The sequence below is a fragment of the Trematomus bernacchii genome, unplaced genomic scaffold, assembly GCF_902827165.1.
Source record: "Trematomus bernacchii unplaced genomic scaffold, fTreBer1.1, whole genome shotgun sequence".
Taxonomy (NCBI): domain Eukaryota; kingdom Metazoa; phylum Chordata; class Actinopteri; order Perciformes; family Nototheniidae; genus Trematomus; species Trematomus bernacchii.
Window position 1 is genome coordinate 4,783,883 of NW_022987564.1, and position 26,579 is coordinate 4,810,461.

Sequence of the window (26,579 nt, forward strand, 5' to 3'; positions counted from 1 at the left end):
ATAGACTAAAGGTCCAGCCTGCCATGTAATGCACTCCATCAATTTGACTCCCTTTTTCTAATGACTGTTAATATAAAGGTATCACTCTATGGTCCCTATAAAATAGTCTATGCCCATATCTTTGTAATATTGTGTCTAAAAACGATACATTCTCTTCTGTAAAAAACATATTCTTGAGGTGATAAACAAGTTGTTTCTCCAAAAATGTATAGCCTACTTTTCTATCATTGTATTAATACTGAAAAACAAGAGGAATCACATGAATGCACACAAGGGTATCGAAAAGCTGTAACGTTCAAACTACAGGCATTGAAACCTGACAGGGTTGAAAGGTGTTTGGGAACAAATCGGCCTCGACTGCGGGTCAGTGAGCAGCTAGATTTATGTTAGCAGGTGTCTTTAAAAGAGGTGTACAACGTCAAATATGAGCATTTCAATTTCTGGTTATAAACCAGCCACATTGTACAATGTCAATTGGCCATCTGCAGCTCCCAGAAAGTACAAAGTCAGCTTAAATGGGACAGTTGCTGTTATCTAAAAAATAAAAGACACTGTTCATTGGTGGATCAAGCAGCAGGAAACAAGACTTCAAGTGCAAACTAAATCTCACTGAACCCAAACATCTCAAACACACATTCCACAAAAATCCGTTTTTTATCATTGTGTTACAGTATATGAGTGTGTGCATGTTTGTTATTGACGGCTTAGAAGATTGTTTTAATATTCCAGATGTCAACCCTACTACTTGTTGTGGTTTTCATAGAAAGGATGATATCATATTTGTTTACAATATGAAAAATTGATGGGGTTCGAGGTCAGTACACAGTTGTGAGTTAACAGTGCACCGTCAGTCCATACCGTCTTAACCCCTTATAGTTGTATATTTAATGAGTTCATTTTATCATTCAATTGTTTTTTTTCGGGCCTTTACTTGCATAAGTGACACGTGCATGTGCTTGGGGACGTGCATGTATCTTGTTTTAATAAGTCTTCATTGCCTTCAAAATAAAGGCTCAAACACAACATGCTTACACTACTTGATTTGACTTGTAAGCTTAATGTGTAGACTATTTGAGAATAAAGCACATGTTCCATTTCCCAAATGATATAACCTATTTTAAAGATTAAGCACATCAATTATTTTTAGTATTCATGCTCAACAACATTTAGGGCATTTTAGGGCATTTTAGACTTTATACAAAGATGCACGTACTCAAACTTTTCAAATGAATTGTTATTACTTTTTTATTTCACCGCACGTGTACAGAAGAGGTTTAGGGCCATGGGAGACATTTTATTTTGGAATAATAAAAATGTATTCCGACTTTAATCTCAGAATTCTTGGAAAAATGTAAAATTCCGAGAAAGAAATGTGTTGGAGGAGATAGTGAAGACAATAGTGAAAACTGTGGCAATCCCCAGTATGTATATAAGAAACCACCTTTTGCAAGAGGGTTGTTTGATATGGGAATTCATGTGTGGGGATTACATTTAAAGGGCCCATGTCATGGCCATTTCTACTGATCATAATTCCATTGTTGAGGTCTACTAGAATAGATTTACATTGTGCAATTTTCCAAACTCACATTGGTTTCTCATACAGCATCTCTGTATAGTATGTGTATTCACTGAATGTCACTCTGTCCTAAACGCCTTGTTGGAGCTCCTGCCCCCCCTTTTTTATATATATATTGTCTTTTTATTTATTTATTCTGCAATTATTTGTATTACACTGTATGTTAGGGTTAGGGTCTTTTTTTACTATCATTATGCACTGTTCTTGTGCATAATATTTCCCCAAATATGTCAGACAGTAATACACTACTTTAAAAAAAATGTAAATACATGAAGTAAAACAACTCTGTTGCTGTTTGAGGTTAACAATATTTAAACTACTTAATATAATGTGGGATGCCTACATATATAACAATGCATTATATTATATAAATCTATAATACAATTATTTTTATCTGAATTGGTCCCAGAAAACACAATATTTACTTGAATTATTGTTTTTTGTTTAAAAAACACATTGAACCTGAAAATACAGTTGAGGACACACCTGCAAACTAACCTTCTCTATCAAAACTCCTACTCCATGTTGAATCATATTATGCTGACGTTTATATGGAACATAAGTGACCTTGATATTGAAACATGATTAATATAAACGCAGGGTGATGATGAATGGCTGAACTGTAGGGTGGTGAACATGTGAAATGTTGCTTGGAGAAAACAGAGTTTGTAAATGGGAAGAAGTGTACCAAGAACACAAATATGTCATTATAGTTGACTTTTGAAAAACAATGGATACAAATCATTAAAGAAACAAGGAAAGATAATAGAATGCATATAACTGGCTTTATGTTGTCATGGTGATTCAACAGTGTTCCATAGTTCAATGCTTCTAGAACATTAGAACCCCTTCATAGCTAGAGATTCCTAACCAGCTCACTCACACACACAAACTGACCATCTTCAGAGACACAACACAGTTTTGTCCCTTCGATTAAGTTGCGTTTTTGTGATAGTAATGGCGTTTTACAGGACATTTAAATCTCTCCTGTCCCGTAGGCACGCAAGGAAAAACTTTGATGTAGGGAATGATGTAAGTAACCAACTCAACCCCTTTCTGTTGGAAGATAGAAAGGTGGGGGGCTAATGTCTAAAATGTATTGAGGTATCATTAACCAACACTGTTTTAGCTTTTAATCAAAGCTGATTGAAGATTTGAGCATGTTAATCCGGCTTAAAGGTGGATCATCCCTCAAAACGATGAGATGTAATACACAAACATACACATTTCTCTGGACAATTCAGATTTTCAATTAAACAGGAGACATGTCTTATTTTTATACATTCCTTTAATGAAAGATGTTAGGACCTGGACACTTATGTGTATAGACATATGACACATCAGTCTCTCTTTGAACAAACATCACAATGAAGTAGTGTCTTGTGTCAAATCATGTCAAAGCGCTGACTTTTCAAAATGAAACAGATCTCTTTCGAGTGTTTGAATTCAAATCATACTACAGAATGAGCAATTCATTTAAAACATATGTATTTGTTTTTGTATACAGCCAGAAGAGAGGTATATCAATCAAAGTGGATCCAGAATACAGTCCAGGATCCTGGAAATCAAGGAAGCTGAAATAGCCAAGAGGGATGCACAGGTTCACCGTACTGAGAGGCTCTTTGCCTCACAGAAAACCTGCAGTGACGCTGTTCTGGAGAGACTGGGATTGTCCCTCCAGCCCCCTAACACCCAAACCCTTCCTCAGCGTCCAACTTCTCAACCAAGGAGACCTGAATCCTCTCAGCCAGGAAGGAGGATCAGGCACGTTTCAGAGGAAATGAGGTCGTTGGAAGACAACCCCTTCTTCGAAAAAAAGCTGCTGATGGGCAGTAAAGTGGCAATACTTCATTGTAAAATGGCAAAAGTTGCAAACAAAATCAGGAACCCAAGCCCAGACTACTCCCTCAGCTCAATAGACACACACACTCCCGATGAGCTGAGGATCATTCCACACTTAGGTCCTCCTATCAGGAGACCATCTCGTCTACCAGTGATGAAAAGGAAACACAGTGGAGAGGGTATGTATATATATGACTTTATGGAAACTTAAAAGGACATTTAATGACAGTAGAGAAGTGGGAAATGTGAGTAAACATTACCAATTTGCTTTTAATCTGAACAGGCAAGGAGGTAGCCGACGGTTGCATACTCAGAACAGCTCAAGATAATTACAAGAGAATTGCAGCAACAATGAAAAAGTTCATGGTTGACGACAGTCCTGCACCAAATCCACCTGCAGCGCCCAGAAGGACCTCGTATGTGGCATGTAAAGCTTGGAAACCTCGAGCAGAAGCTCCCCCGCCCCCAAAAGCCCCTCGTACCCACATTCAGGCAGAGGCACCCAAGGTTCCCGTACCCCCAAAAAAAGCAGCCCCACCCAGCAGAAAAGGACCTCACCGTGGGACGAAACTCAGCCCTCAAAGGGCTGTCCCACAAGAATACATGGAGCCTTTGGCCCACCCTGAGACGGGCCTGTCCAGCTTTTTTCGAAATATTGGCTCAGATGAATGGTAAGACAACAACACCGCAGGAGTGTTAAGATCGATTATAACAAGCTGACACAACCGTCCTAATGCCTTTCTTTTTGTCAACTCATAGGGAGAAAAAGCTTTTGGGATTAAAAACAATTCGAGCTATTGCACAAAACCACCAGGAATTACTAACTAAGATTAAACTGCATGAAGTATGCATAGTCCTTGCAGAACAGGTAATGTATTTATTTTAATATTGTTGTTGTTGTTGCATGTTCCTGTATGCAGAAGTATTGACTCATGTTCTTATTGACCATCTAGGTGAATAGCCTGCGCTCGGTCGTGGCCTGCGCTGCAATGGACGCATTAGCAGATCTCCACTCTTACCTGGGGAAGATGATGGACCCTGAGGTGGAGCGGACCGGAGGCGCCCTGCTGCAGAAGCTGGCACAGACGACCAACGCCTTCATCCTCCAGCAGGCTCACCTCGCCCTGGACGTGCTGGTGAAGGGATCCAGCCCTGGAAGAGTTATGAACGTTCTCCTTAACATAGGATCAAAGTAGGGAGAATTTACAAAGAGGTGTAGCAGTATTTCAAGTACATGAAATTTAGCATAGTTAATTCTGACATTCCCATGTTTTTGTCCTTTCTCAGCCACTGTTGTCCTGCAGTGAGGGCGTGCACAGCATTGCACCTAGAACAGCTGTTAGACATAATCGGAGAGGATGAGATCTTTGCCCCTGGGAAGATAATCTCAGAGCGTCTCCTTATTGCTGTCAGCAAGATGGCTGTGGACGCTGCATCTGAAGTCAGGTGAGTTATCAAGTCTTAAAGGTCACCTATTATGCAAAATCCACGTTTTCCTGTCTTTTATACATAAACATGTGTCCCCTCTGTGTAAAGAGATTCTGAAAGTTTCAGGAAAAAAGATTCTCTCACTTTTTGTCCTGATCCATTTATATAAAAACCTGTCTGAAAATGAGCTGATCAGATTTTGGCCACTTTATGATGTCATAACGATTTTTTGGCTTGTGTAACCATTAGCCAATCAACAACCAAGGTAACCCCCACCCCCACACCTTATCACCTGCATCTCCTCCTAGAGCACCATTGTGTTCTTTTTAACCAAATATCTCTCAGAGGGGCGTGGGGAGGGGCTCCTTATTTTCATCTAAAGTAACAGACAGAGAATCAGCACTTTTGAAACAGGGCTGAAACAGAGGGGATTATGGGATGCTGCAATGATCTGTTTGGTGTTTGGAGCCAAACACTTCAGAGACATGTTTTGTATATATCTGAGACCTATAATAAAGTAATGAAAAACAGTATAATAGGGGACCTTTAAATAGTTTAATCGTTGTCATATTTGTATAACCTTTCCTAACATTGTGTTTGGACACTAAATTGCTAAATGAGGATTGTTTATTTCTGAACAGGCTCCATGGACAGAGCATGCTCCTGGTACTCTCCCGGCAGGAGGAGTTCTCTGTCCTGTGGCATAACATCATCCCAATGAAGGACAGGCACCCATTGCAGAAGATCCTGCAGAAGATGAGGCAGTAGAAGCAGCGGCGACGGGAAGACAGGGGGACATCGGGGCAAAAAAAAAAAAGTAGACTGGCATGGGGTTGCAGGGGTTAGCTCTGTCAGCTGCACAGAAAGTAGGTTTTCAGGTGATCAGGTGGGTCTTTCTGTGTGGAGTTTGCATGTTCTCCCCATGCCAGTGAGGGTTTCCTCCAGGTGGTCTGGTTCCCTCGCATAGTCCCAAAGATATGCAGAGTTGATTAATTGTTGTCTGTCTTTATTTGTATTTGTGTGTACTTGTTCCGTTCTGTTTATTGGTCTTCTGCACAGGCACCATGGACAGATCACGCCTCAGGGACTTGCCCGCCAGAAGAGGTCCACGGCCATGCCTGTGAATGACCGCTTGCAGAAGATGCTGCCGTAGAAACGCAAGCCAAAAAGGAACCCAGGAGGAGATCTTGCACAACAGAGGAGACGGGAAGAAAGGAGGACATCGGTTCACTGTGTGATTTAGGCTGGCATGGTGGTGCAGGGGGTTAGCTCTGTCGCCTCACAGAAGGAACATTGTTGGTGACTAGGTGGCATGTTCTCCCCATGCCTGTGTGGGTTTCCTCCAGGTCGTCTGGTCACTCTCACAGTCCCAAAGACATGCCGATTAGGTTAATCTGAGATTTTAAATTATATTATAATATACGAAATAAATGTAAACCACCGAATGTTTTTTTATTGTTATTCGGTGTGAATGATATACCTGAATTGATGTTCAACATATTGCGCATTACTCATTTAATTTCAATGGCAGTCAGTTTTCCTTTGTCGCTTTTACTTCAACCACATTCGCAATGAAACTAATTTTACTATCATATGTTCACCTATAATGATCTGATGGAGTGACACTTTTTGATGATTCTTATTTTTTGGAAATACTTATTTGTGGCAGTGAGGGAAAAAAGCAAACTAAAATGTGCCTTATACATACAAAACAACACCTTGTCCATTCATTGTACAGTTTATTTTCTTCTTTGAACATGTAGTATTATTGCTTTTTGTCCTCAATGATTATCCACAGTCCTATGACAGTCATGACTCGTTAGAACAAGGCAGCGTACTGAAGAAAGGCTAAAGTCTTTCTTTTATAACTAAAACCTCTGATTAGCTTCTGGCTTTAGTCATAAAACAACCCTCAGGTCCTGATGCTGACACCTCCAGCCCTGATCCTCTCCAGTGAAGTCCACATATACTGACATCATCCAAATCTTTTTTTCGGAATAAAAGTGTTTATGCATAACCGCTACAGCAGTTGATTGAGTGAGGCACTGCAATAAAAAAGGCACTTTGGTAAATGCTGAGATGCAAAGTAACACGATATGAAGATTTTGTAGATTACAGTTATGATAATGAGAGGAGAAACTATTTTTAACAGAAACAACACCAACAGCAGATCTGCTCGGTCCAGAAGAGGAAGCAGGAAGTCCCTTAGGTTTGTGTTACCATGACATGGTGTGATGCATGTTAACCAGGTCAGGACACTTGGAGCCTGCTCTCAGTTCAGTTTTATTTCAGTTGTATACCTCCCTCCCTAGGTCACCACAACACAGGGAAGTCCGTTTTACTGAAGCCAGGGTCTCTGCGCATCTCCCAGTACGAGTTGTTGCTCACCCACGTGTCATTGTTAGACTTCCTGTCAAACACAACAAAAACACGTCAGGATTTTCCTAAGAACAAGTAGATTGAATAACTTGTTCACACAGGATATTGCTAGCATTCGGCTGACGTAATGCCCGAAGCAAGAAACCACAAAAGAACCTTGATGCACGCAGATAAGAAATGATCAACATACTTGAAAAAGCGTGGCTGGTGGGTCATGTTGTTTTCCTGCAGCACTTTCCTCCTCTCCCTCTGGAGCTGCTCTATTCTCTGCTTCTGCTCCTCGGCTCCTTCTGTGTTCCCCTCCTCCAACAGCCTGGACCAAGGACACAAAGACAGTGACTCAGGATAGAAGATAATATCACATTATATTTCATTTAGCTCACGTTTTTATCTAAAAGACATTTACAATAACTGCAGTAGGGCTGACAAATGTATCAACATTTTATCGGGCTTAAGCAATATTCATATCGCAGGACGCACAATATTTGTGAAAGGCTAAATTTGGTAAAATACCATTTTAAATGAAGTATTGTGGAGCTGCAGCAATATCCTGCCCTATAAAGTATACTCTACAGAGTGAAGAAATCATATCTGTTTGGTACAGACTATCATTTCTTTTATGCACGTCATGCCCACCAAAAACTAAATAATCGCATTTCGTTATGTTTCCCAAATTGTGCAGCAAGATACAAACTCAGACAGAAACCTTAAAATACCTGAGCTTCCATTAAGCCAAACTATTTTAAGAACCGAGACATTTTGTTACGTTTCTTGTGTGGCCATTGTGCAGTCGGATAGCAGAAGAATTTTGTTTGTGACTCTGGTTAGGTTAGTATTTTTTGCAGTTGACTTTCAGTTCCTATGTCAATATAGTTACTGAATGTCCTCACTTAACACTTGAAGATAATACTTTGCTGTGAAAAAGGCCGTAACGTTTCTGTACCAGACAGTTTAACTCTTCATAGGAAGAAAAGCAAACGGGTGTTATTAACAGGAATATTAACAATAGCACCTTTCTGCCCAAAACGTTTCTGGAACTATGGAACCAGAGGAACTCATTTCAAAAAATGAAATAAAAACATCCCTGTTTGTCTTCCGTCAGTTGAAACTAAAATATGTTCACATGTAAAAACAACAACATATTAGTAACCCTGTTGTTGATGTCTTTACTGTCAGACTTTGATGTTTAATGTAATTGATCCGAAACTAAATTCAGCTCCAGGTTTATTTCCTGAAAAAGGTTCTCAGCATCTTGGGAAAGTCCCTTCAGTGGAAACACTCTAAAAAGCTCTGTTCTACGCAAGTTTCCTGTTACGCCATGACAGCGTGACAGTCAGCCGGCCTTTTATCATTTACACCTTGGGTTTTCCAACATAGCTTCATGAGAAATGTGTGCTTGAGTACTTGAGTATATGTGTACTTAAGAGCAGTTCTTGAGTAAATGTGTTTAGTTACTTTCCATAACGGAGTAAATCATAGTATAAACACTACAGATGGATAAAGATGCCAACCTCTGGTCCGGCCTGAAGCGTGTGTCTGTGGAGGGCAGCAGGGCTCTCAGGTTGGAGTCCAGCTCGTTTAACTCCACTGCAAACTGGGTGAAGCCGTAGTACTGGTCTTGCTCCACTGGCATGGGGTCTACACACAAACACAAATGTACAGTTAAACTCAGTTTTTTTCCCCCTGTAGTGCCTTGATGTAAAAACGTTATATCTGACTTTCTTAGGGACCAATCACTCACTTGATCTCCAGATACACGTGGCAGAAGGCGGGTCTCCTTGAAAAACTGACTCGTGCCATTTTCCAAAGATGGAGTGAACTACTTTTCCATTTGAATCCGTAATCACGCCCTCTATCTCGTTAACTGTGGAGCTCCAAGATCTTGCCTGGATAAAGAAAAGGAAATTGTTAGCATTTCTTTACATAAAGAAATATATTACATCAAATGAGAGCAGACATGTAACACCCATGTGATTAATACCGTATGATTGATGTCATGGTTACAGAGGATTGGATCCATTCTGCCTCATTTTACATACTTCAATTTTGATTCCTATACAGCAGAGGGCGCCATTTGTTTGCCTTGATAGTGCTAATGGAGGAGCTATTTTTGACTTGGCAGCACTGCTTTGAAGAACACTGCAGTAATCTTTTAGAGGAGCAGATATATGTGTGTGTTCAAAAGGAGGACTTAAGGTGCTTACAGCCATGCACCTGTGATGATAACCGACACTGGTTTATGTGAATGTGACTCATACTAAGAGGGGAGAACCAACAGTAATAGTTTGTTGGGTACAATGAGGTACAGCATGTCCCTACAATGGAACTACACTGAACAGGAACAAGACACAAAAACATTTAAAAAACAACTACCTTTCCTCTAAAAGCACATAAAAACTGTGATTTAAACATCTGTGTTTCCTAACCTTGACGAATGTGACTTTACACTGACAGGCGTCACTGTTGATATTTTTGATGGACATCTCTCCGTAATGTTCGATCCAGCGCTGGCCGCTCAGGATGTTATGGATGCAGGATGTCACTTTGTTCCATTCATAGTGGTCCCCAAACCTGGAGAAATCAAACACATACTGGACTTAATACAGGTCGTCTCATTTGCTGTACAGCGTTTACTGCAACTAATTACAATGATGTTCATGTAAACACCTTTCAAACACGCAATGAGTTAAAGGTTCAAGGACTTACGCAGGTAGTGCGACATGTGTGGTCCCCATGGGAACAATTTCCATGGATTTGCCCCAGAATTTATTTTTCCATCGAACATCTAAAAGAAACAGGTCGTAAGAATTACAAGGTACTGTAAGTGCTAGTGACGATGAACACTGCCATATTGTCATAATCGAACACGGCAAAAGTCAAAGTAAACTGAATAGTTTGATTTTGAGTTTTAAGATAAGGTCACATTATAATCTGCACAGTAATTTCTTATACTGTTTGGATGTCATGCACATCAGGAGTAACAGCAATCACCAAGGCAACGTGAGGAAAGAAAGTTGTCTGCATCAAAAACTGCCCAAAAAAACCCATTGCATTTTCATATTATTTAACCCTTTATGTTACTAGGTCTTTTAACCAACTTCAGTCCTGATCATCACTACCAAATATTCATTCGGTCTCAGAACTTCAACCTTTTCAACGTCAGTTTGTTTACATTATTTTTAAAAGAAAATAGAAAAATACAGAAATGTCTGTTAACTAAATGCTAGGTGGATTTTCTTTCAGTCTTGGAAATGTCAATGATTAGCAACAACATTGATTTTTATGCTTTTTTATGTGCAGCAAACCAGAAAATAATCATATGCAACAGGGAGAAAGTGGCTCAAGCTCATGGAAAACATTACAGATTAAAGCCAGGGCTTAAAAATCCTGAATAATAATAGAATGCATGGTTTTATGCTGTAAGGTTGGAGGAATGGGGCTTAAGGGGTTTCAATGGGGATATTTCTTCCATAAGAGCCAGAGTCTGTATGTTAGCTACACACTTTATTACAGACATATCATAGGAGCTGAAGTTATAAAAAAAAACTCAACCCATGGCAAAATCTATGCCGTATAAATTAAAAGGGCAAACAAAGTTAGAAATGTAAATGTATTGGTTAAACTTGATCACAACCTACAGCAGGTCTCACTGAAAAGCAAAAAGGTGTGGTGGAAGTGTAATCTACATATAAGTCCAGACAGAAATGAGATGTTAATTCTTGATGGCTCTTTCCAGCTCACCTTGCCAAAAGGTGAAGTTCCTTGAATCAGAGTGACATGCTGACACAGGCGGGTGATGACTCACCTGGGAAACAGAGAGAGGACATAGAGGGTGCGATAAAGGAATATTATCAAACTCTCTACAACAGAATGATGAATCATTTACATGAATCATTCAAAAACAAAAAGTGTGAGAAGTTTTTTTCCCCCCAATGATAAACCATAGCTACATCCATTAAAAGAGATTACTTTAAAATACACAAGACCACCTAAGAGACAAATGGCAAGTCAGTGCAGGACTTCTCACTAAATCTAATCTAGTAGCAAACTATGTAAAGCAAAGAAGTCTTGGGAATTGTTTTAAACAGTAAAACAGGAAGAGGGCACAAGACCTGCATTTAATGTTGATTGCATTCAAACTACTGTATGTGAAATAAACTGAAAAGTAGCCCATCATACAGTGAGTCATGTGTGTGTTTTAGACCCCGTGATCTCTTACCTGCTCAGCTATAAACCTGTAGTTTTTATCAGGTCTGTCACACTCGTATGTCTCTCCCAGGAGGGGGTTGAAGGGTTTACTTCCTGCTCGATGGTAGGTGGAAGCATATGCAGATATTGCAAATGTTGCGACATAAACCTGCACAGAAAGTCAGTGGGGATGAAGTAAAGTTGTTACGTGTGTATTCAAAGTATTGTCATATTTGCTACATAAGGTTGTGAACATGACTGTGTGAACATGCATGAGTGTGAAACCACAAACTTTGTTTACATGGGACTATAGACATATACTGTAAGGACGTTTAACACACTCACAAACTGTGTTAGAGTGTGTGTTAATACATGATTTTAGTGAGAGGTATTTGTGTGTGTATAGTTAATAATTATTATTTGATGTATTATGTGGTATATGTGCAGCACTTGATGTACATTTCACTACAAATTAGAGTCAAATACTATAAATAAAAAACCTTCTAATCAGACACAGGAAGATACAAATAATGAAAAGGCTTCTAGCTTGTAAGAATAAAATATTGATTAAAGCGAAAAGAAGCACTCACAAAGCAGAAGTCGGACATTAGAGTAGTTTTAAAAAAGCTCTGGAGCTTTGAAACATATTTCTATATCTATATTTTGCTACATTGATGTTCATATTTTTTCCCACTTCCTTTCAATTATTGCATTTCCACCTTTAAGTAGAAACATTTTTTCAAGTGACAAAACGGATCACTTGTATGGCAAATACCTGTAATAAAAAAATGTAGTGCCAATCTTATAGTGGACCTATTTTGTACATGCTTTATGTAATATGCATGTACATTAAACGCTTTAATGTAGGGATTTGTGAATGCTTAAATGGCTCTATCTAGCTCTTGCAGGTGTTTCTCTTCTCACCATGCGCTGGAAGGGGTCCTGGGTCTGGTTGGCGGTGTCCAGCAGCTCGCTGTACTCCAGCTCCTCACACAGCCTCTGCAGGGTGTTGAGCGGCTCGTTGAGCTGCACTGGCATAGCCACTTTGGAGAGGTCCTTCCCGATGTTGTTCTTCAGGATGTTCCACAGGCTCACGGTGCTGGTGGGGCTGGTAGACGGCAGCGCGGAGCGACGGCGAGCCAGGGTCACCACGCTGCTAACTACAGGGGAGAAAGGTGGAGATCATACTGGTTAGATCATTTAGATATACTTATTAAAAACCAGTGAGACGGAGCATGTGAGAGTGAAATGGGAGAGACGTCGATGCTTCATTGTGGGATTTTCTAAAACTAGTTGCGGTAAAATCTCTGATGTTCAAAACCCATTTGATTGATGTGACATGATGATTTATTTAAACCTCTCTTTTTCGATTAAAAAACTAATCAATATTCATCTGACACTGTGTTTGAACTGTGAAATCTTGAGCACATTTAGATACAAAAATGTAAGATTTAAATTAGTTTCTTCCAGTACCATAGCAGCCCACTAGATGCTGCTCTGAGGCCCACCAGAGAAATTACATTACATGTTACTTGTTAGACGCTTTTATCCAAAGCGACTTACATACTCAATACTGTGGACAATCCCCACAGGAGCACTTAGGGGTGAAGTGTCTTGCCCAGGGACACAACGACATGCTGGCTGCAGTGGGGTTTGAACCTGTGCTCCCCTGATCCGAACACCTACGGACAACCCACTACGCAACACGCCCCCTGGGAAATGTGGGTGTTTTAGGAGATACTCTAAAACTGTTTGCCTGAATGGGTGTTCTTTTAATATTTTTGAGGAAGAAAATGGCTAAATTGAATTTCCGAAAAAAGAACTATTCACACCAATGTTTTTTCAGTCCCTTTACAACATGACTCATAATACTGGCATATCACTTCACAAACTTTACAAAAAGTCTAACATCTTGATAAAAGACGAATACAGTAGAGATAAAACAACCAGTCATTTCATTTCCATTAACCCCATTCTCTGTTTTCTATACCACATTCAAACCAATATTTCTATTTGCAACTGAACAATGCAATTGCATTTAAGTTTTATTACCTGAAGGCAAATGTTTCAGCAGTGAAACCCTAAAAACTAGCACCATCTGCAGCACTGAATTAATGATGCCTGTACACAGATGCTTTGTCACATACAGCATAAGGCAGCATCGTAAACTACGTTTGTTAACACGTCTGCAGGATGGCAGTGGTCATGTTCAACACATTCCCTGAGGAAGTGAGCAAATTCTACAATTCCAGACATTCATAATTGATTTGATGCTACCACTCTTTGAGAAATAAACCTACAGAGGCTGAGTCACATAAGCCCTATTTTTGCGCTCTCACTGTCTTTCCCTCTGTTAAGGGAGTTAACACACGGACAGATGCACGCCTTGTTACTGTATAATGTACCAGAGTTGTGTCTCTCACTGCCTCCCTCGTTGCTATAGGTATCCATGGAGACGCTGTCACTGATATCACTGATGTACGAGTCATCGTCGGACACCTGGAGGTAGAAAACCAATGCAGAAGGTCAGCGAGCGACCAGAACGCAGAGTCAAAAGAAGAAAAAAAAAATGTGGTCATTTAAATAAGAAAGAAAAAATGCACCCAGTGTAAAGTCTGTTTTTATTGTGACCAATTGGTATTAGTGGTTCACTTCAAATACAAAAAAGTTGTGTTGAAACTTGTTGCTAATTTGAGCAGGTCTGAGGGTAATACAACACAGATTACACACTGCTATTCCTGCCAACTAACCCTTAATTAGCCTTAAACTTGATTAATTTGATCAATAATGCCGAAACAAATAGTTAATTTTATCTATTAAAGTGGACAATCTTGATCATTTCTTTTAAATGTAATTTATAAAAGGAAAAAAATGCTATTTTCTGTTCCTATATTCTAAAACATTAATATAAACAAACAAAACAAGTCATGTACAGACATGGATGGACATTTTTCCCAGTTTTTGAATTTTTTTGGACAAAACAATAAGTCTTTTAATAAACCAATTAGTTTGACTTGAAGCATAAAGGATAACGTAGTAGCTAGAGTCTCACCTCATTCTCAGAGGAGGAAGAGGAGAGGAGGTACTCCTGAGCATCGAAGAACTCCGATATGGACTCCGGGATAGACCCTTTGCTCTCATTGGACACCTGGTGGACTAAGGAGTGGGAGCCTCCTGGACAATCCTGGTGAAAATAAGAAGTATGTTGAGTGAAGCTGTACCTCTAGTGATTGGTGTTGGCCATTTGGGGTGTAACTGTGAAAAAGCATGATTTTTAAATCGCAGAGACACTCACTGAGGCAAAGCTGGTCTTCAGGCCGATGACCTGCGCCGGCTGTGGGGCCTGCAGGTCGATGGTGTGCCTCAGTCTGTCTCTCTCCGCTACCAGGGAACCAAAGGCCGATTTCAGTGTGGTGTGGACTGCAGAGAAGAAAGAGCCAGGCAGAGGAACTGTTGGACAGTTGTCATGGAAACTATCCTACCATATAGACAAAAAAAAGCATGTTTTTCTATCTAATGTAAAAGCCTCTTCTGAGCAGACTAGCAGACGTCACAGCAGGCACTCACTGTTGTTGGCCAGCCTGCAGAAGTCCTCCTGAAGGCGGGACCCATCTGTAGGCGAGTCTGGGGATTCGGGACAGATCTCCGGTGCGTTTGCCTCCGTGGTGGAGAGATTGGGATTTGAGGCGTGGAGACGAGGGGATTGGGAGGAGATGCAGCTTGGGACCTGGTGGACAAAATCAGAGAAAAGGTGAATTGATGCAAACCATAATTTATCCACACTGTTGAATGTAGGTTTAGAAAAAAGGTTTCTTAAAATCTGGAGATGTACCTGTAGTGTGGCTTTGGGTTCTTTGCCATTGTTTTTGGATCGCCATCTCCTTGGCCTCTTCTCTTTCTTGGGCATGTCATAATTAGACGCCTGTGGGACCAAAGGAAACAGACATTAGGGCGAAACAAACACTATTTATTTCGGTTTTGACCTAATCACACACAAATGTTTTGTCTTTCAGGCTTACATTACTTGATGAGTAAGATACTTATTTGACTTCTTACTCACTGGGAACATGAGTAATTTTCATGTTACACCCACAAAGTTTGCTAAAGCATATTCATTCAATATTATTGCAAATAGCTTAAATCAAATGTAGAGTCAGCGTTTTTAATCAAATACATTTGTGGTCAAATATCTCTAGTAGCTTTCTGTTCCGTATATTCTTATGTTGTTCATGCACAGCCATGGCTCGGTAAATAGTATACAAACAAAGTGTCTCAGACCGAGCTGCTAAACGCTATTCAAGTTAGGATAGCGGGGGGAAAAAAATGATGTTTCAAGAGAAAGGCAGCGGCGAGGGACAGTAAATCTGGCACATGCTAACGTTCTGTCGGAGTGCTGATGGGAGGGGTGTATTGGTTTTGGTTTTGAGTTCAAGTATCAATCTGTCTCCAGGATAGCGGACTCCACCTTTAAAAAAAAGAACACCTCAACATGGTATGATGACTAACTTAATGTGTGTGCCTGGGCTTACTTGTAGTGCACTAATGGCGGGGGCGGAGTAAGTGCGGTGGAGGACCTCCATGCTCTTCAGCAGCAGATTGAGCTCCAGCAGGTACGATTCACATTCCTCCAAGTCTGAGGGAAGGAGAGGTTACTATTAGATGAAAGATTGTGGGCATGCATAGATACAAATAAACCATTTCAAATGATGTATTGAACTGAGACTTGTTGTAAAAGGTAATTTCTGTATTTTTGAACACAGGTTTTTGTGTTTAAGTGACAATTATTCTTGAAATGGGTTCAATACTAGCGAGAGCTAAACTTCAATGTGGAATGACCCCAAGTGATTACATCCCATAACGTCTCTTAAAAGTGTTTTTGCCAACGACAGGCTGATGGTGTTTGCGTGATCCAGTCTGTTTGTTATTGTGTCATGTGCCCTTTTGCCGGAAGACAATGGTGGGGATGTGAATGGGAGATGGAGAGAGGAGTGCCGGTGTTGTCAGAGTTTGTAGTGTTTGAGTACACAAAGCGTAGCCTAGTGTATTCTAAAAGAATTTCAGTGTCATGGCTGGATATCTAGGTGATTTTGACAATGTGGATGTTACGCAATATTTCATATAGAGACATCCGACCTTGACTTAGTTAGACACAATAAAAGGAGCCACCTGAGCATTTGTGAAGTAAGTGGGCAGAGAGAAAGCAAAACATAAACCAACCTTTGCAGCATTTGTTCATGTCTTCTGAGGAGTGGAGCCAAGAACTGACCTTAGCCTGGTGGACCGACGCCTGCTTAGTCAGAGTAGCCCTCTGTTTCAAAGAGACAGACGAGAGAGCATGAGGCATTGCCAGCATCACATAGCAACATCCGTACCGTGTGAAATCTAAGGGAGCAGCAATGTTTTCTAGAATTTGCACTTACTTTTCTGAGGGAATCACTGAGAGAGGGGGAGGAGGAGGCGTGGGGGTTGAAGAGGTGCCTCTCATGGGGGTACATGGCAATCTCGTTCTGCCGAAATACGCGGTGATGACGCATCTTTGACACCCACTCCTCAAAAAGCTCGGGAGACTTCACCTGGGTGCCATAAAGTCAAATTAGGAGCAATATCTTGAGTGTCTTTGAAAAGACACAGCACGTAGGCGCTGAGACATTTGAGTATATCTCTGACTCATAATGAATTCACCATAACTTTGATTGTTCTGAATTTACCTTTAAGTGATAGATGTTATTCTCCGTGTCCAGGTCGATGCACATGACTTTCTTTTTGATTGACATGACCGAGAGGCCGACGTCAATGCAGCCGTGAAGCTTTCCCTTCTTCATCTGCAAACGTAACAATGTGTTATCTTGTGTCTTTATTTTGTGGAAATGCAAGAATATAGTCTTGAAGATAATACTTACATCAGGTCCGCGCTTCGCATACTTCAAGATGCCTTTCTCCAACACGAAGTATCTCTGATTGGGAAACAAATCAAACATGTTTATTCAGAGTTTTCAGTTCCTGACCTTGAATTATAGGTTTATTGAACTCAGGGTAACCCGTGTGCTTTTATTTTATTCTATTTTATCCCATGTTTTATTGTCTTTTTATTGTGTTTTTGTGTTTTTAGCACTTCTTAACACGTGGCTTACGTGGTCATTTCTTATTTTATGATTCCTATGATGTTTTAATGTTTTGTCAAGCACTTTGTGACTTTGTCTGTGAAAAGCGCTTTATAAATAAATGTTACTTACTTATTAGGTTACACAATAGTTAGCTATGCAGACACTGTTATGCACCTATAACCGTGAACAGCAGCAGTTAAAGAAGTGATCAGCAGTTTGGACAATGACCACATAAAACAGCTTACAAGCACACCTTGTTCTCTCGAGTTTTTACAGTAAACACTTGCACACTGATAAAGTACTTGAACATATTCTCTATTTAAGTGTCTTTTCAATCCAAGGCAGAACTTCCCAGGTATGCACGATCACACAGAAGAGGGGGAGGAAGATGAGTCAGGGTTACAGTATAATCGGCGGGGAATAAAAATAATGGAAAGAAGGAAGAAGACATAATAATGGTGAAGAGGAGGAACTGTGGAAATAGCTGGAGGTATTTAAAGAAAGCAGGTCAGAACTTAGACATTTAGGCAGGACTGAGTAAATGTGTGGTTCAATCATAGGTATCATCTTTAAAAAGCATCTTTAAAAATAAGCTCTTCCTTATTTTAAAAAACACAGCTACAAAAAAAGAATACACTAAAGAATCTAAATCAAAAGAAGTCTGCTGTGTCCAGAAAACCATTACCCTAACCCTAAACCCACATCTCTCACAATCTCACAGCTGTGGCTCACTATCTGACACCCTTTGCATCGAAAATAGCTCTTTGGTTCAACAAAAGGCAGCGGGGGCGTTATATAATAAGACGTGTTACAATGCAATCACTGACTCGGGCTTTCACAGGGTTGCCGAGGGCCTCACCTTATGCCACCCCTTCATGGGCCACTTCCTCCTCTTGAGCAGGAAGCCCTCCTGTCTGTCGGGCTCCTGCATGCTGGCAGGAACCCCCCGTAGCCCCTCCACGATCTCCCAGCTGTCCTGGAGGGAGACACAGGAGCAATACCGTATGAGTTACACAGACATTTCCCCTTACAGAAGAGAGGTGGAACACAGTCTCAACATGTAAACAATACACATATCATCATCACAGATACCATTTAGGTTTAATAATGTTGTGACTGCATTACTGGTTAGTGTAAATACAGTGTTATTGCACTTAACGCATGTGTTTTATTGGCATTCATAGGATTATTTTAATGTTTTTTCACTGAAAACAACAATTAATAATGGCTACATTTCGACTGTTTTATATTGACAACTAGATCTGCAAGAATTAGCCAATAAAAAATAAAATTTAATATTTTGATAACTGTAATATTTCATTCAAAATTGCAGAACATTTGTTTTAGCCTCTTAAATATAGAGATTGTCTGCTTTATATCATATTAAAGTGTAAAAACAATATATCCCCTTTGACGAACTAGGATGTCCGTTTTTCATTTTCTGACAAAACGATAATTCAGGTAAAAAATGGTGTGATTAAAATGGTTTAGATGCAGACCTTTAGAGAACAAAACATGCATAAGAAGTGTTAATATTTGACCTGCTTCGGTATTAGCTGAGAATAGAAAACGAATGCCGAAGAGCTTTTTGTAATCACAGCGAAAACTCATATTCTCTACAGTAAAGTAGCACACATGCATACCTGGTTACTGTCGTGCTTAGAGGAGCCGCTGCTGTCACTGTGAGTGGGCGACGACGACGTCATCTTTCTGTGACTGAACCGCTTTCTGCCCACCGTTGTTTTGTTTCTGTGGAAACCGCAGCAGCAGAGATCACAGCAGAGCCGCCAGGAGCATCACTCTGACCTTTGAAGGCCAACGAAACAGTCAGCACTGAGGAGAAAGGGTGGAAACAAACTGATGTCAGAGCAGCGCTAAGGTAGCAGCGTGCAGGACGACACAGATACAAATTAGAGAGGAATCACTTACTCAATGAGTGTCTGACTAACTGTGAACAGCCTTATTGAGGATATAGAAATCCCCTAAGTCCAAAGTAACTTGGTTTTAAGGAAGCAAGAAACAAATATCCAAAATACAAAAAACACATGAGAGGCTGATAATTCTTTATCATGAGCTGTGACGCACTCGCAGGGTTCAACGTGCACCATTTGTTCTCAATGATGTCTGCCTTTTTGTGGACTCTGATACTTTTGAGTACACACATAACTCACATATATGTTTACAGTCAGCATTCATCACTGTGGCAGTACCATACAAGTGCGCTGATCAAAGGCCTACTTGTAAAAAAGCATGTGATCATCAGGAAAATAGCAATAAATTCCCCATGGAGTAGGGGATGCACCAATCTGAATTTGTCAGCCTCAATACCATTAGCATTAAATAATAAGCAGTATGCCTCACTTTGTAAGACTGAAAGGAATCATACTTTTAAGGTGTAAGGTAACATCAGTTAGAGTTGGGCGATATGGCGGTACACAGTATACCGAATGGTAGAATTCTGTCCATCGGAAGAGATTCAGCGATACTCAAAAATGAGTAAAACATGCATATATTGTTTTAGTATTACAAAGAATTCAGGCTGGATTTGTTTTGCTCCAACTGGTCACTAGTAACTCTTCAGAACATTTCAGAACTTTTCTATCCCAAATAAAAGATTATTTTAACATCAACATCTTGATTTAACATTCATTTCTGAATTGTTAAAACAATTTTAAACAATATGAAACAGATCGGTACAAAGACATCAATTCTATTAAAATAATGGTTTCCAATACGATGTCGGCCAATTGTCACCGATTCCTAATCCAGCGATTTTAGTCAGCATCAGGCAGACATCAGAATCTCTACAAGTGAGATTATCATTGAAATAAACAAAAGGGTTATAACTCCAGACAGGCTACTTGTTTCGATGTGCCAGACAAAACTACCACGTTAACACAGAGATTTCTAACACAAAGCCGCTCATGTACATTTACAGCTCACACCATCTGCATACTGCTGAATCAGGAGCGTTATCCTCGCAGCTTCACCCTTGGCTAGTCTCACATGGAACTTCCTCCTCCTTCTGTATCAGCATTGTGGAGTTGATTGTGAATTTGAATGTTTCTTTCATGTGTGTTGATCAAATGTTGTGTTTGAAGCTCTGCCTTGAGGTTTTGTGAGGTCATGGATGGTCTATGTTAAGCTAGTTCTAATTTATCTTTATGAAAACATCATAATTCAAAACCACCTGCAATGAAAACACATTCCCAATTTGCTTTACACATATAAAGAGTTTTGCATTGTGCCTCTACATATAACAGATAGTATGCGCTGTGCATGTTAATGGTTGCATGGGATAAGCAGGGAACGTCTTCTCACTTTAGTGTAACATTCATTCCTCTCCTCGCCACAAATGACATGCCCCAACCTGGGTGTGTATATATTATACCTCTGTGTGTGTGTTTTATTGCCACTCCCTTTTTATGAGTATACTGTCAAAACCTAGCCTCGGGCGTGTTTATCAACATGTGAACAGGGCACGTCACTGTCTGTTTGCTTTGTGTGTAGACGCATGCAAATTTGTGTAAACTCTTGGATTTTAAGTGTGCAGCATGCTACATCCTCTGCAAACGGTCTAGTGGTTTGTGTGCATGTGTGTGTGTGTGTGTGTGTGTGTGTGTGTTCAGTAGTTCCCCACGGCCCCGCTCACAGTCAGTACCATGCCCAGGACGTGAGTCATCAACAGGAAAGAATGTGCTCCGTGCTTCGATACCCCCGACACACCACAACACACAGCTAGCTATGGTCAACACTGGGCTAAAAGCAGCCTGAAACACATGGACGGCCCACTTTCTTCACAGCTCCGGAGCACAGACTAAAAGTACAGACAACATATTTTGAGAAGGCTTGAATTGATAAACTTGGAGAGCTCGGATTAGCTCATCAAGTTGTTGGGTTCACACTTTTCAGGCTGTGACATGTCTGGCGTCTCCAGCTGCCACTGAAGCATTATCTCAAATCGAATTCAGGAATTTGCACATAACGCAATCTTTCTAGGCTTTCAACAACAAACGGTGCATACATATACATAAAGCTTTGACTGCATTTGAAGAATACAACTAGATTATCACCTTTACATAACACGCTGTCCTCTATTCCTCAGCCGTTTCACTTTTACACAACTCAGCAGCAAAGTTTGCAGAAAAACACTTCCCTTTGAGCAAAAACCTCCACTGCCACTGCATCTGTGCACATATTTTGTTTTGAAGTGTCACTACCTCTCGACACTTCCTCACTTCAAAAGCTTAAAAGCTTCCATGAAAGCTGTGTATTAGTCTATCTGCTACAGATGAACAGTAAAATGTGTGAGTGAAGCTGGGCCATGTCAGTCCCTGAACATCCCACCGAGTGCCCTACTTACCTCCAGTGAGTGATTACTGTAGCATTGTACACCGCCGAGCCACCTGCACTGTAAGACTAGAAGTGCTTGCCTTTAGTCTTACGTAATGGTAGTCAATCATTAATAGCACAACACCTTGTAAATGATCCTTTAAGATGAAAAAGGGGTCATTCTCACGGCAAGGGCCAATGCCACGGAGTCACAAGGTCCAATAAGGGAATACAAGGTTTAAAAGGTGATGGTTTTTGTGTTTTCTTTCTTTTCATAACACGTGTCAGCATTCATGGGATCAGCTGATGGGAGAAAGGAAGTGATTAGCCGATTCAAATGGGTAAGGTTTTGTCAGGATGTATGAAAATCTGACAACAGTGAGACACCATAAGGTCACGTTTTGGTCCAACAACAAACCTGTAAAAAGCTGATTAACCTTTTGTACGAACGCTCTTCTGTTTTTGCCCTGTACCATATTGTCTTATTCACTGCACTAAAGGAACGTACCAATAAGGATTCAATGGCTTTTTTGTCATATGCACTGCAATGGAAATCTTGAGGCTCCTCCAACAATTTAACATAAAATATACTTATACATACAAGAGATAAAATAGTGCTAAAGACTCAATGAAATACTGTACAGTAGAAAACGTGTTATTCTTCCAAATCCCAGTAACCAACAAACTGTCAACCACACTAACCACTGTTGCTTCCTCAAAGCTTTCACATGCCAAACTTTGTTCGCAAGAGTTCATGCACTTCAGGAATGCTGCTATTAAAAGGCATTGTTCAAATAAACTCAAACAATGTCCAACAAGTCATTAAGTAGGCCTGCATCATAGCTACAGGCGACACGTAATGTGTATTTACAGAAAGCCCTGAGGCTTTCATACAGCAAAGCCTCATCTGTTGTTTCCCTGTTTCCATGACAGGATCTGAAGACAAGTGAAGCCTGAGGAATCGTCAGGCTGGAGTCTCCAGTCCTGGCATCACAAACACACAGACATTGACTTAGCAGCCAATCCATCTGCTTTTACCCGTTCACATTCTCGCAACAGCAGGACTGCCATTAACCTGACGGTGCACATACTGTAGTTGTATATCCTCTCCATTACGGGCGGCAAAAAGGTCCTCACAGATTGACCATATGTGACTTTACCTCCAATAAAGCGTCTTCCGGTAAAGCTTCTTCACAGAATTACTGAGTTAAAGCTGTGCATGATCCGCTTATTATCAAACTGAGAGCCGGCTTTAAATAGTCTCACATCTGGCAATATTATCTGGCTACTTCTTAACACACCCCAAATGTTAAGAAATGGATGTTGTGCAGCATATGGTTTTGCATTGGATATTGGCAGTAGCACTCAGCCTATCTGACCTGTGACATGATGCCTTAACATAATGTTTCCTCTGACGTAACATGATGCCTTAACATAATGTTTCCTCTGACGTAACATGATGCCTGCGTTTTCTGTATTCAGGCAGAGAATAACTCATTTGGGCAGCAGCGACGAGTGATCAAAGAGGTTCAAATCAGCCTCAATATGCCATTCAGCAGCCAGATATTTTCATGAGCACTCAAAGAGAGACAGAAAGAGAACAAGCTTCAGAGCAAGCATTCCCATTTATTCTTGACCGATGTATTTTTGCAAAGCTGCATCCCAAAAGACGTCTCTTCTTTGTCTATTTCCTGCTGAGACAACAGACACTTTGTGTTACTGCTCAATCACAGGTTGCTATGGTTACTAAAAAACACAAGGCAAATGCAAGAATATTTTCAGTTTGTTTGTTCTTTCGGGAAAATCTGAGGGCATAAAACATGGGGCTATTTATAGAACCTTTGCCGTTACCAGCAGAAACACGATTTCACATGAGTGTCAGCTGGAAGTAGGACACAGCATCCTATAACCTTATAAAACCATAAGAGTTCACAGGCGGGCTATTCTCTGAGTGACCACTTGGTGTGTTAGTCAAAGCGGGAATGCTGTGTATTAACCAGCTTTTAAGTGGGTGTTGTGCAAAGGAGAGTGACATATAGATAACTCAGTGAGTCACGACAGCCATGCTGGATGTTTACGCCCAGAAATGTTCCAGCAGGAATAAACATTTTGGGCTGGACTGCAATCAGCTGACTGAAAGACTTCATTGATTCATGTGTTGCAATCCTCTGTTGGATCCAGATCACCAAGTACAGAGGGGAAAGCCTGGAACAGCACCCCCTAAAGACACAAGGATTCAGGGCAGATACAACACAAGGGTCTTTAACCCAGATTGTGGGTTTGCAATGCAGCCTTTTAATACTTCTACTCTTCCTAGGGCTGCAACTTGTGTGCATCTTCATTTAAAAACAAATCTGGAGTTCATTTTCTGGATTATTGGTTAAGGATCACTTGGTCTTTAAAGTGTCATATCAGAAATTCCCAAAGCCCTTTCTGACAACCTCAGTGCCTGATTTTTCCAACAATCCAAAACACAATTGTATTCAGTTTAATATGGTATGAATTAATCAGGTTTTTGATTAATCAACTAATTGTTTCATCTGCTAGATTAGAGGAATAACTCGTTCATATAAAAGGCTTTTGATGAGTATAGACATTTTATTTAAAGCAATTTTGGTATTCTCCTTCATTTTTGTCTGTAATGTAGAAATCTACAGCATATATCAATATCTGTCTACATCTATATATAGATATATATATATATATCTTTATTTATACCATTTGTTGAACCAGCCTCCTCTCAGTTGAGATGTTAACATAACACTTCAGGGCTTTAGAGATTTATTTAACACTAGCTTTGGTCCTGTGCTGGCAATGCGTGCCAACAGGCAGTCAATGAATGGAACGTAGATAGTGATGCCATCTCCACTCATGCATAAAATGATGCTGTTTGGACTAAGAGGTGTAAAAGGCCAAGTATTGATATACAGTATGATAACAACAAAGCCCTTAAGCGTCACAAAAGCCTAAAGTGGAACCCCTGAAAGACTAATGACGATTATTTAATTCATTATTGGAGAGGGATACAACAGACAATTATTTATTATCATTTAAAAAATCAGTGGCCATTACAAATTACCAGAGTTCTAAAATGAAATCTTCAAATATCTTGTATTTATTCAACCAAAATTAATTTGAATAGGAATACTAATACTAGCATCCATTCACACGATAAACTGGAACCCATTGTTGGGACAATTTGCTTAAGAACTTACATTACTATGAATTAACTATAACAATTGTGTCCTGTTAAGCTTTTGTCAATCGACAAATGGAAAATCAAGTAATCATTTCAGCTCTATCAGTGAGTGTGGCCTGCAGGTGAGTGTGGCCTGCAGGTGAGTGTGGCCTGCAGGTACACATGTACACTGTACTGTATTCTGTACAGTACACATACTGTACTGTATGTAGTTCAAACACAGGATATTGTATACTGTCCTATATAAAACCACTTAGCATTGCTATAATGTAAATGAATGAACATTTCAATGAATATCTCTTCAAATCCTACCAGCATAGTAAAACAACAGCCCTAATAGGCTACAATGTCAATATTTACCATTAACACACTAAATAAAAGCAGTAACAATAGTGTGCTTGTGCTGGGGATGATGTCAGCACTGTAAACGATGCAGATTGGTTAAATTAAAAAGTAATTAATGGGGATACACTCCACGGGGATAAACCACAGGTGTCCCGTGCTGCTCAGTTCCTGTTGCCAACAGCCAACACAGCAATTCAAAGTTGTCAGCGCAGACAAAATGTACTATATATCCCATGTGGTCGTGAACCCCTGCGCTCACACACAGCCTCAATGAAACCCAACCGGCACATCAAACAGGAGATACACGGACGCTTTAACGCACCAATTTAGCTCCAAATGTCACGAGGAAGTCCATTAATAATTCTATCGAGAGCGATATTGTACAACTAAAGCAGCGACAGGAGTCAACTCTGCCGCTCACTATAAACGGAAGCTATACATTAAGGGGAGAAACACAGACATGGTTCCACACGAGTTATGAGTATTATTTAAAGAATATACTTACGGTTCTGTGGCGAAAGCTAAAGCATCCTATCCTGATAGTAGAGACATACGGTACCTGGCTTTGGGCTACTGCTCCTAGTTACAATGCCGGAGCTATGTGGAGGAGGAGGGGCCTGCTCTGTGGGCAGGAGTGACTGACGTTCCTCTGAGCCAATCACAATCCAGGAAAGACACCCGGGGGCGGGTTTAAAGAATGGGCGGACACTTTTTTGAACGTACCATAGAGTGACGTAGGCAGATATGTCAAAGACAGGAAAATACAATCAAGGTGAAAGTTTGGCGATAAACAATGATGTGGCAGGTAAGCTCCAGCTGTTCACGTGAATTCATGACAATACACGAGTTAATGAGTGTGTTTATGTATATGTGCTTTGTGTTTGTTACCCCCATTCATAGACGGTTTGGTTTCGGTCATTTTGGCATCAATTACAAGCTTGCTTTACATTTCATTGTGCCTTGAAGTCGAAAAAACAGGCTGTTTAATTAAAAGATATGAGGCCCATTTCCCCCCGGGCCCTTAATCTTTGACCCCAGCATATACAACTACATAGTTCAGTCAGGTTTAAAGAAACGTCAGAACATGTGTAGGTTAGCAAAACATGGCTAAACATGCCATTCTTCTTCAATAACGAAAGTGTAGCTTAAAAAGTAAATAATATAAACACAACTTTCTAAAAACGCT

At 40.3% G+C, this 26,579-nt stretch overlaps 1 protein-coding gene across 1 annotated transcript; it reads right to left on the reverse strand.

Moving 5' to 3' along the window:
• Positions 1 to 6,568: 6,568 nt before the first annotated feature.
• On the reverse strand, positions 6,569 to 25,990 carry LOC117478189 (oxysterol-binding protein-related protein 3-like). Its single transcript, XM_034125131.1, has 22 exons — positions 25,899 to 25,990; positions 19,161 to 19,350; positions 18,377 to 18,493; positions 17,314 to 17,367; positions 17,122 to 17,235; positions 16,834 to 16,986; positions 16,631 to 16,721; positions 15,943 to 16,046; positions 15,246 to 15,335; positions 14,981 to 15,140; positions 14,709 to 14,833; positions 14,466 to 14,597; positions 13,819 to 13,912; positions 12,338 to 12,573; positions 11,445 to 11,582; positions 10,967 to 11,030; positions 9,932 to 10,010; positions 9,652 to 9,796; positions 8,967 to 9,111; positions 8,737 to 8,863; positions 7,416 to 7,538; positions 6,569 to 7,256 (listed from the first exon to the last, which is right to left on the reverse strand). The coding sequence occupies exons 2-22, from the start codon at positions 19,221 to 19,223 to the stop codon at positions 7,160 to 7,162; spliced, it is 2,451 nt and encodes an 816-aa protein (XP_033981022.1). The 5' UTR covers positions 19,224 to 19,350; positions 25,899 to 25,990; the 3' UTR covers positions 6,569 to 7,159.
• Between the last annotated feature and the right edge of the window lie 589 nt (positions 25,991 to 26,579).

What these genes read in the sequence shown, in the direction of transcription:
- LOC117478189 (XM_034125131.1), bottom strand. Translation starts at nt 19,223, where the DNA reads ATGACGTCGTCGTCGCCCACTCACAGTGACAGCAGCGGCTCCTCTAAG. An exon ending in CCATGAAGGGGTGGCATAAG is followed by an intron (nt 17,368 to 18,376) that starts GTGAGGCCCTCG and finishes TTTCCCAATCAG; the next exon opens with AGATACTTCGTGTTGGAGAA. An exon ending in CTTCCTCCTCTGAGAATGAG is followed by an intron (nt 13,913 to 14,465) that starts GTGAGACTCTAG and finishes TTCTACCTCCAG; the next exon opens with GTGTCCGACGATGACTCGTA.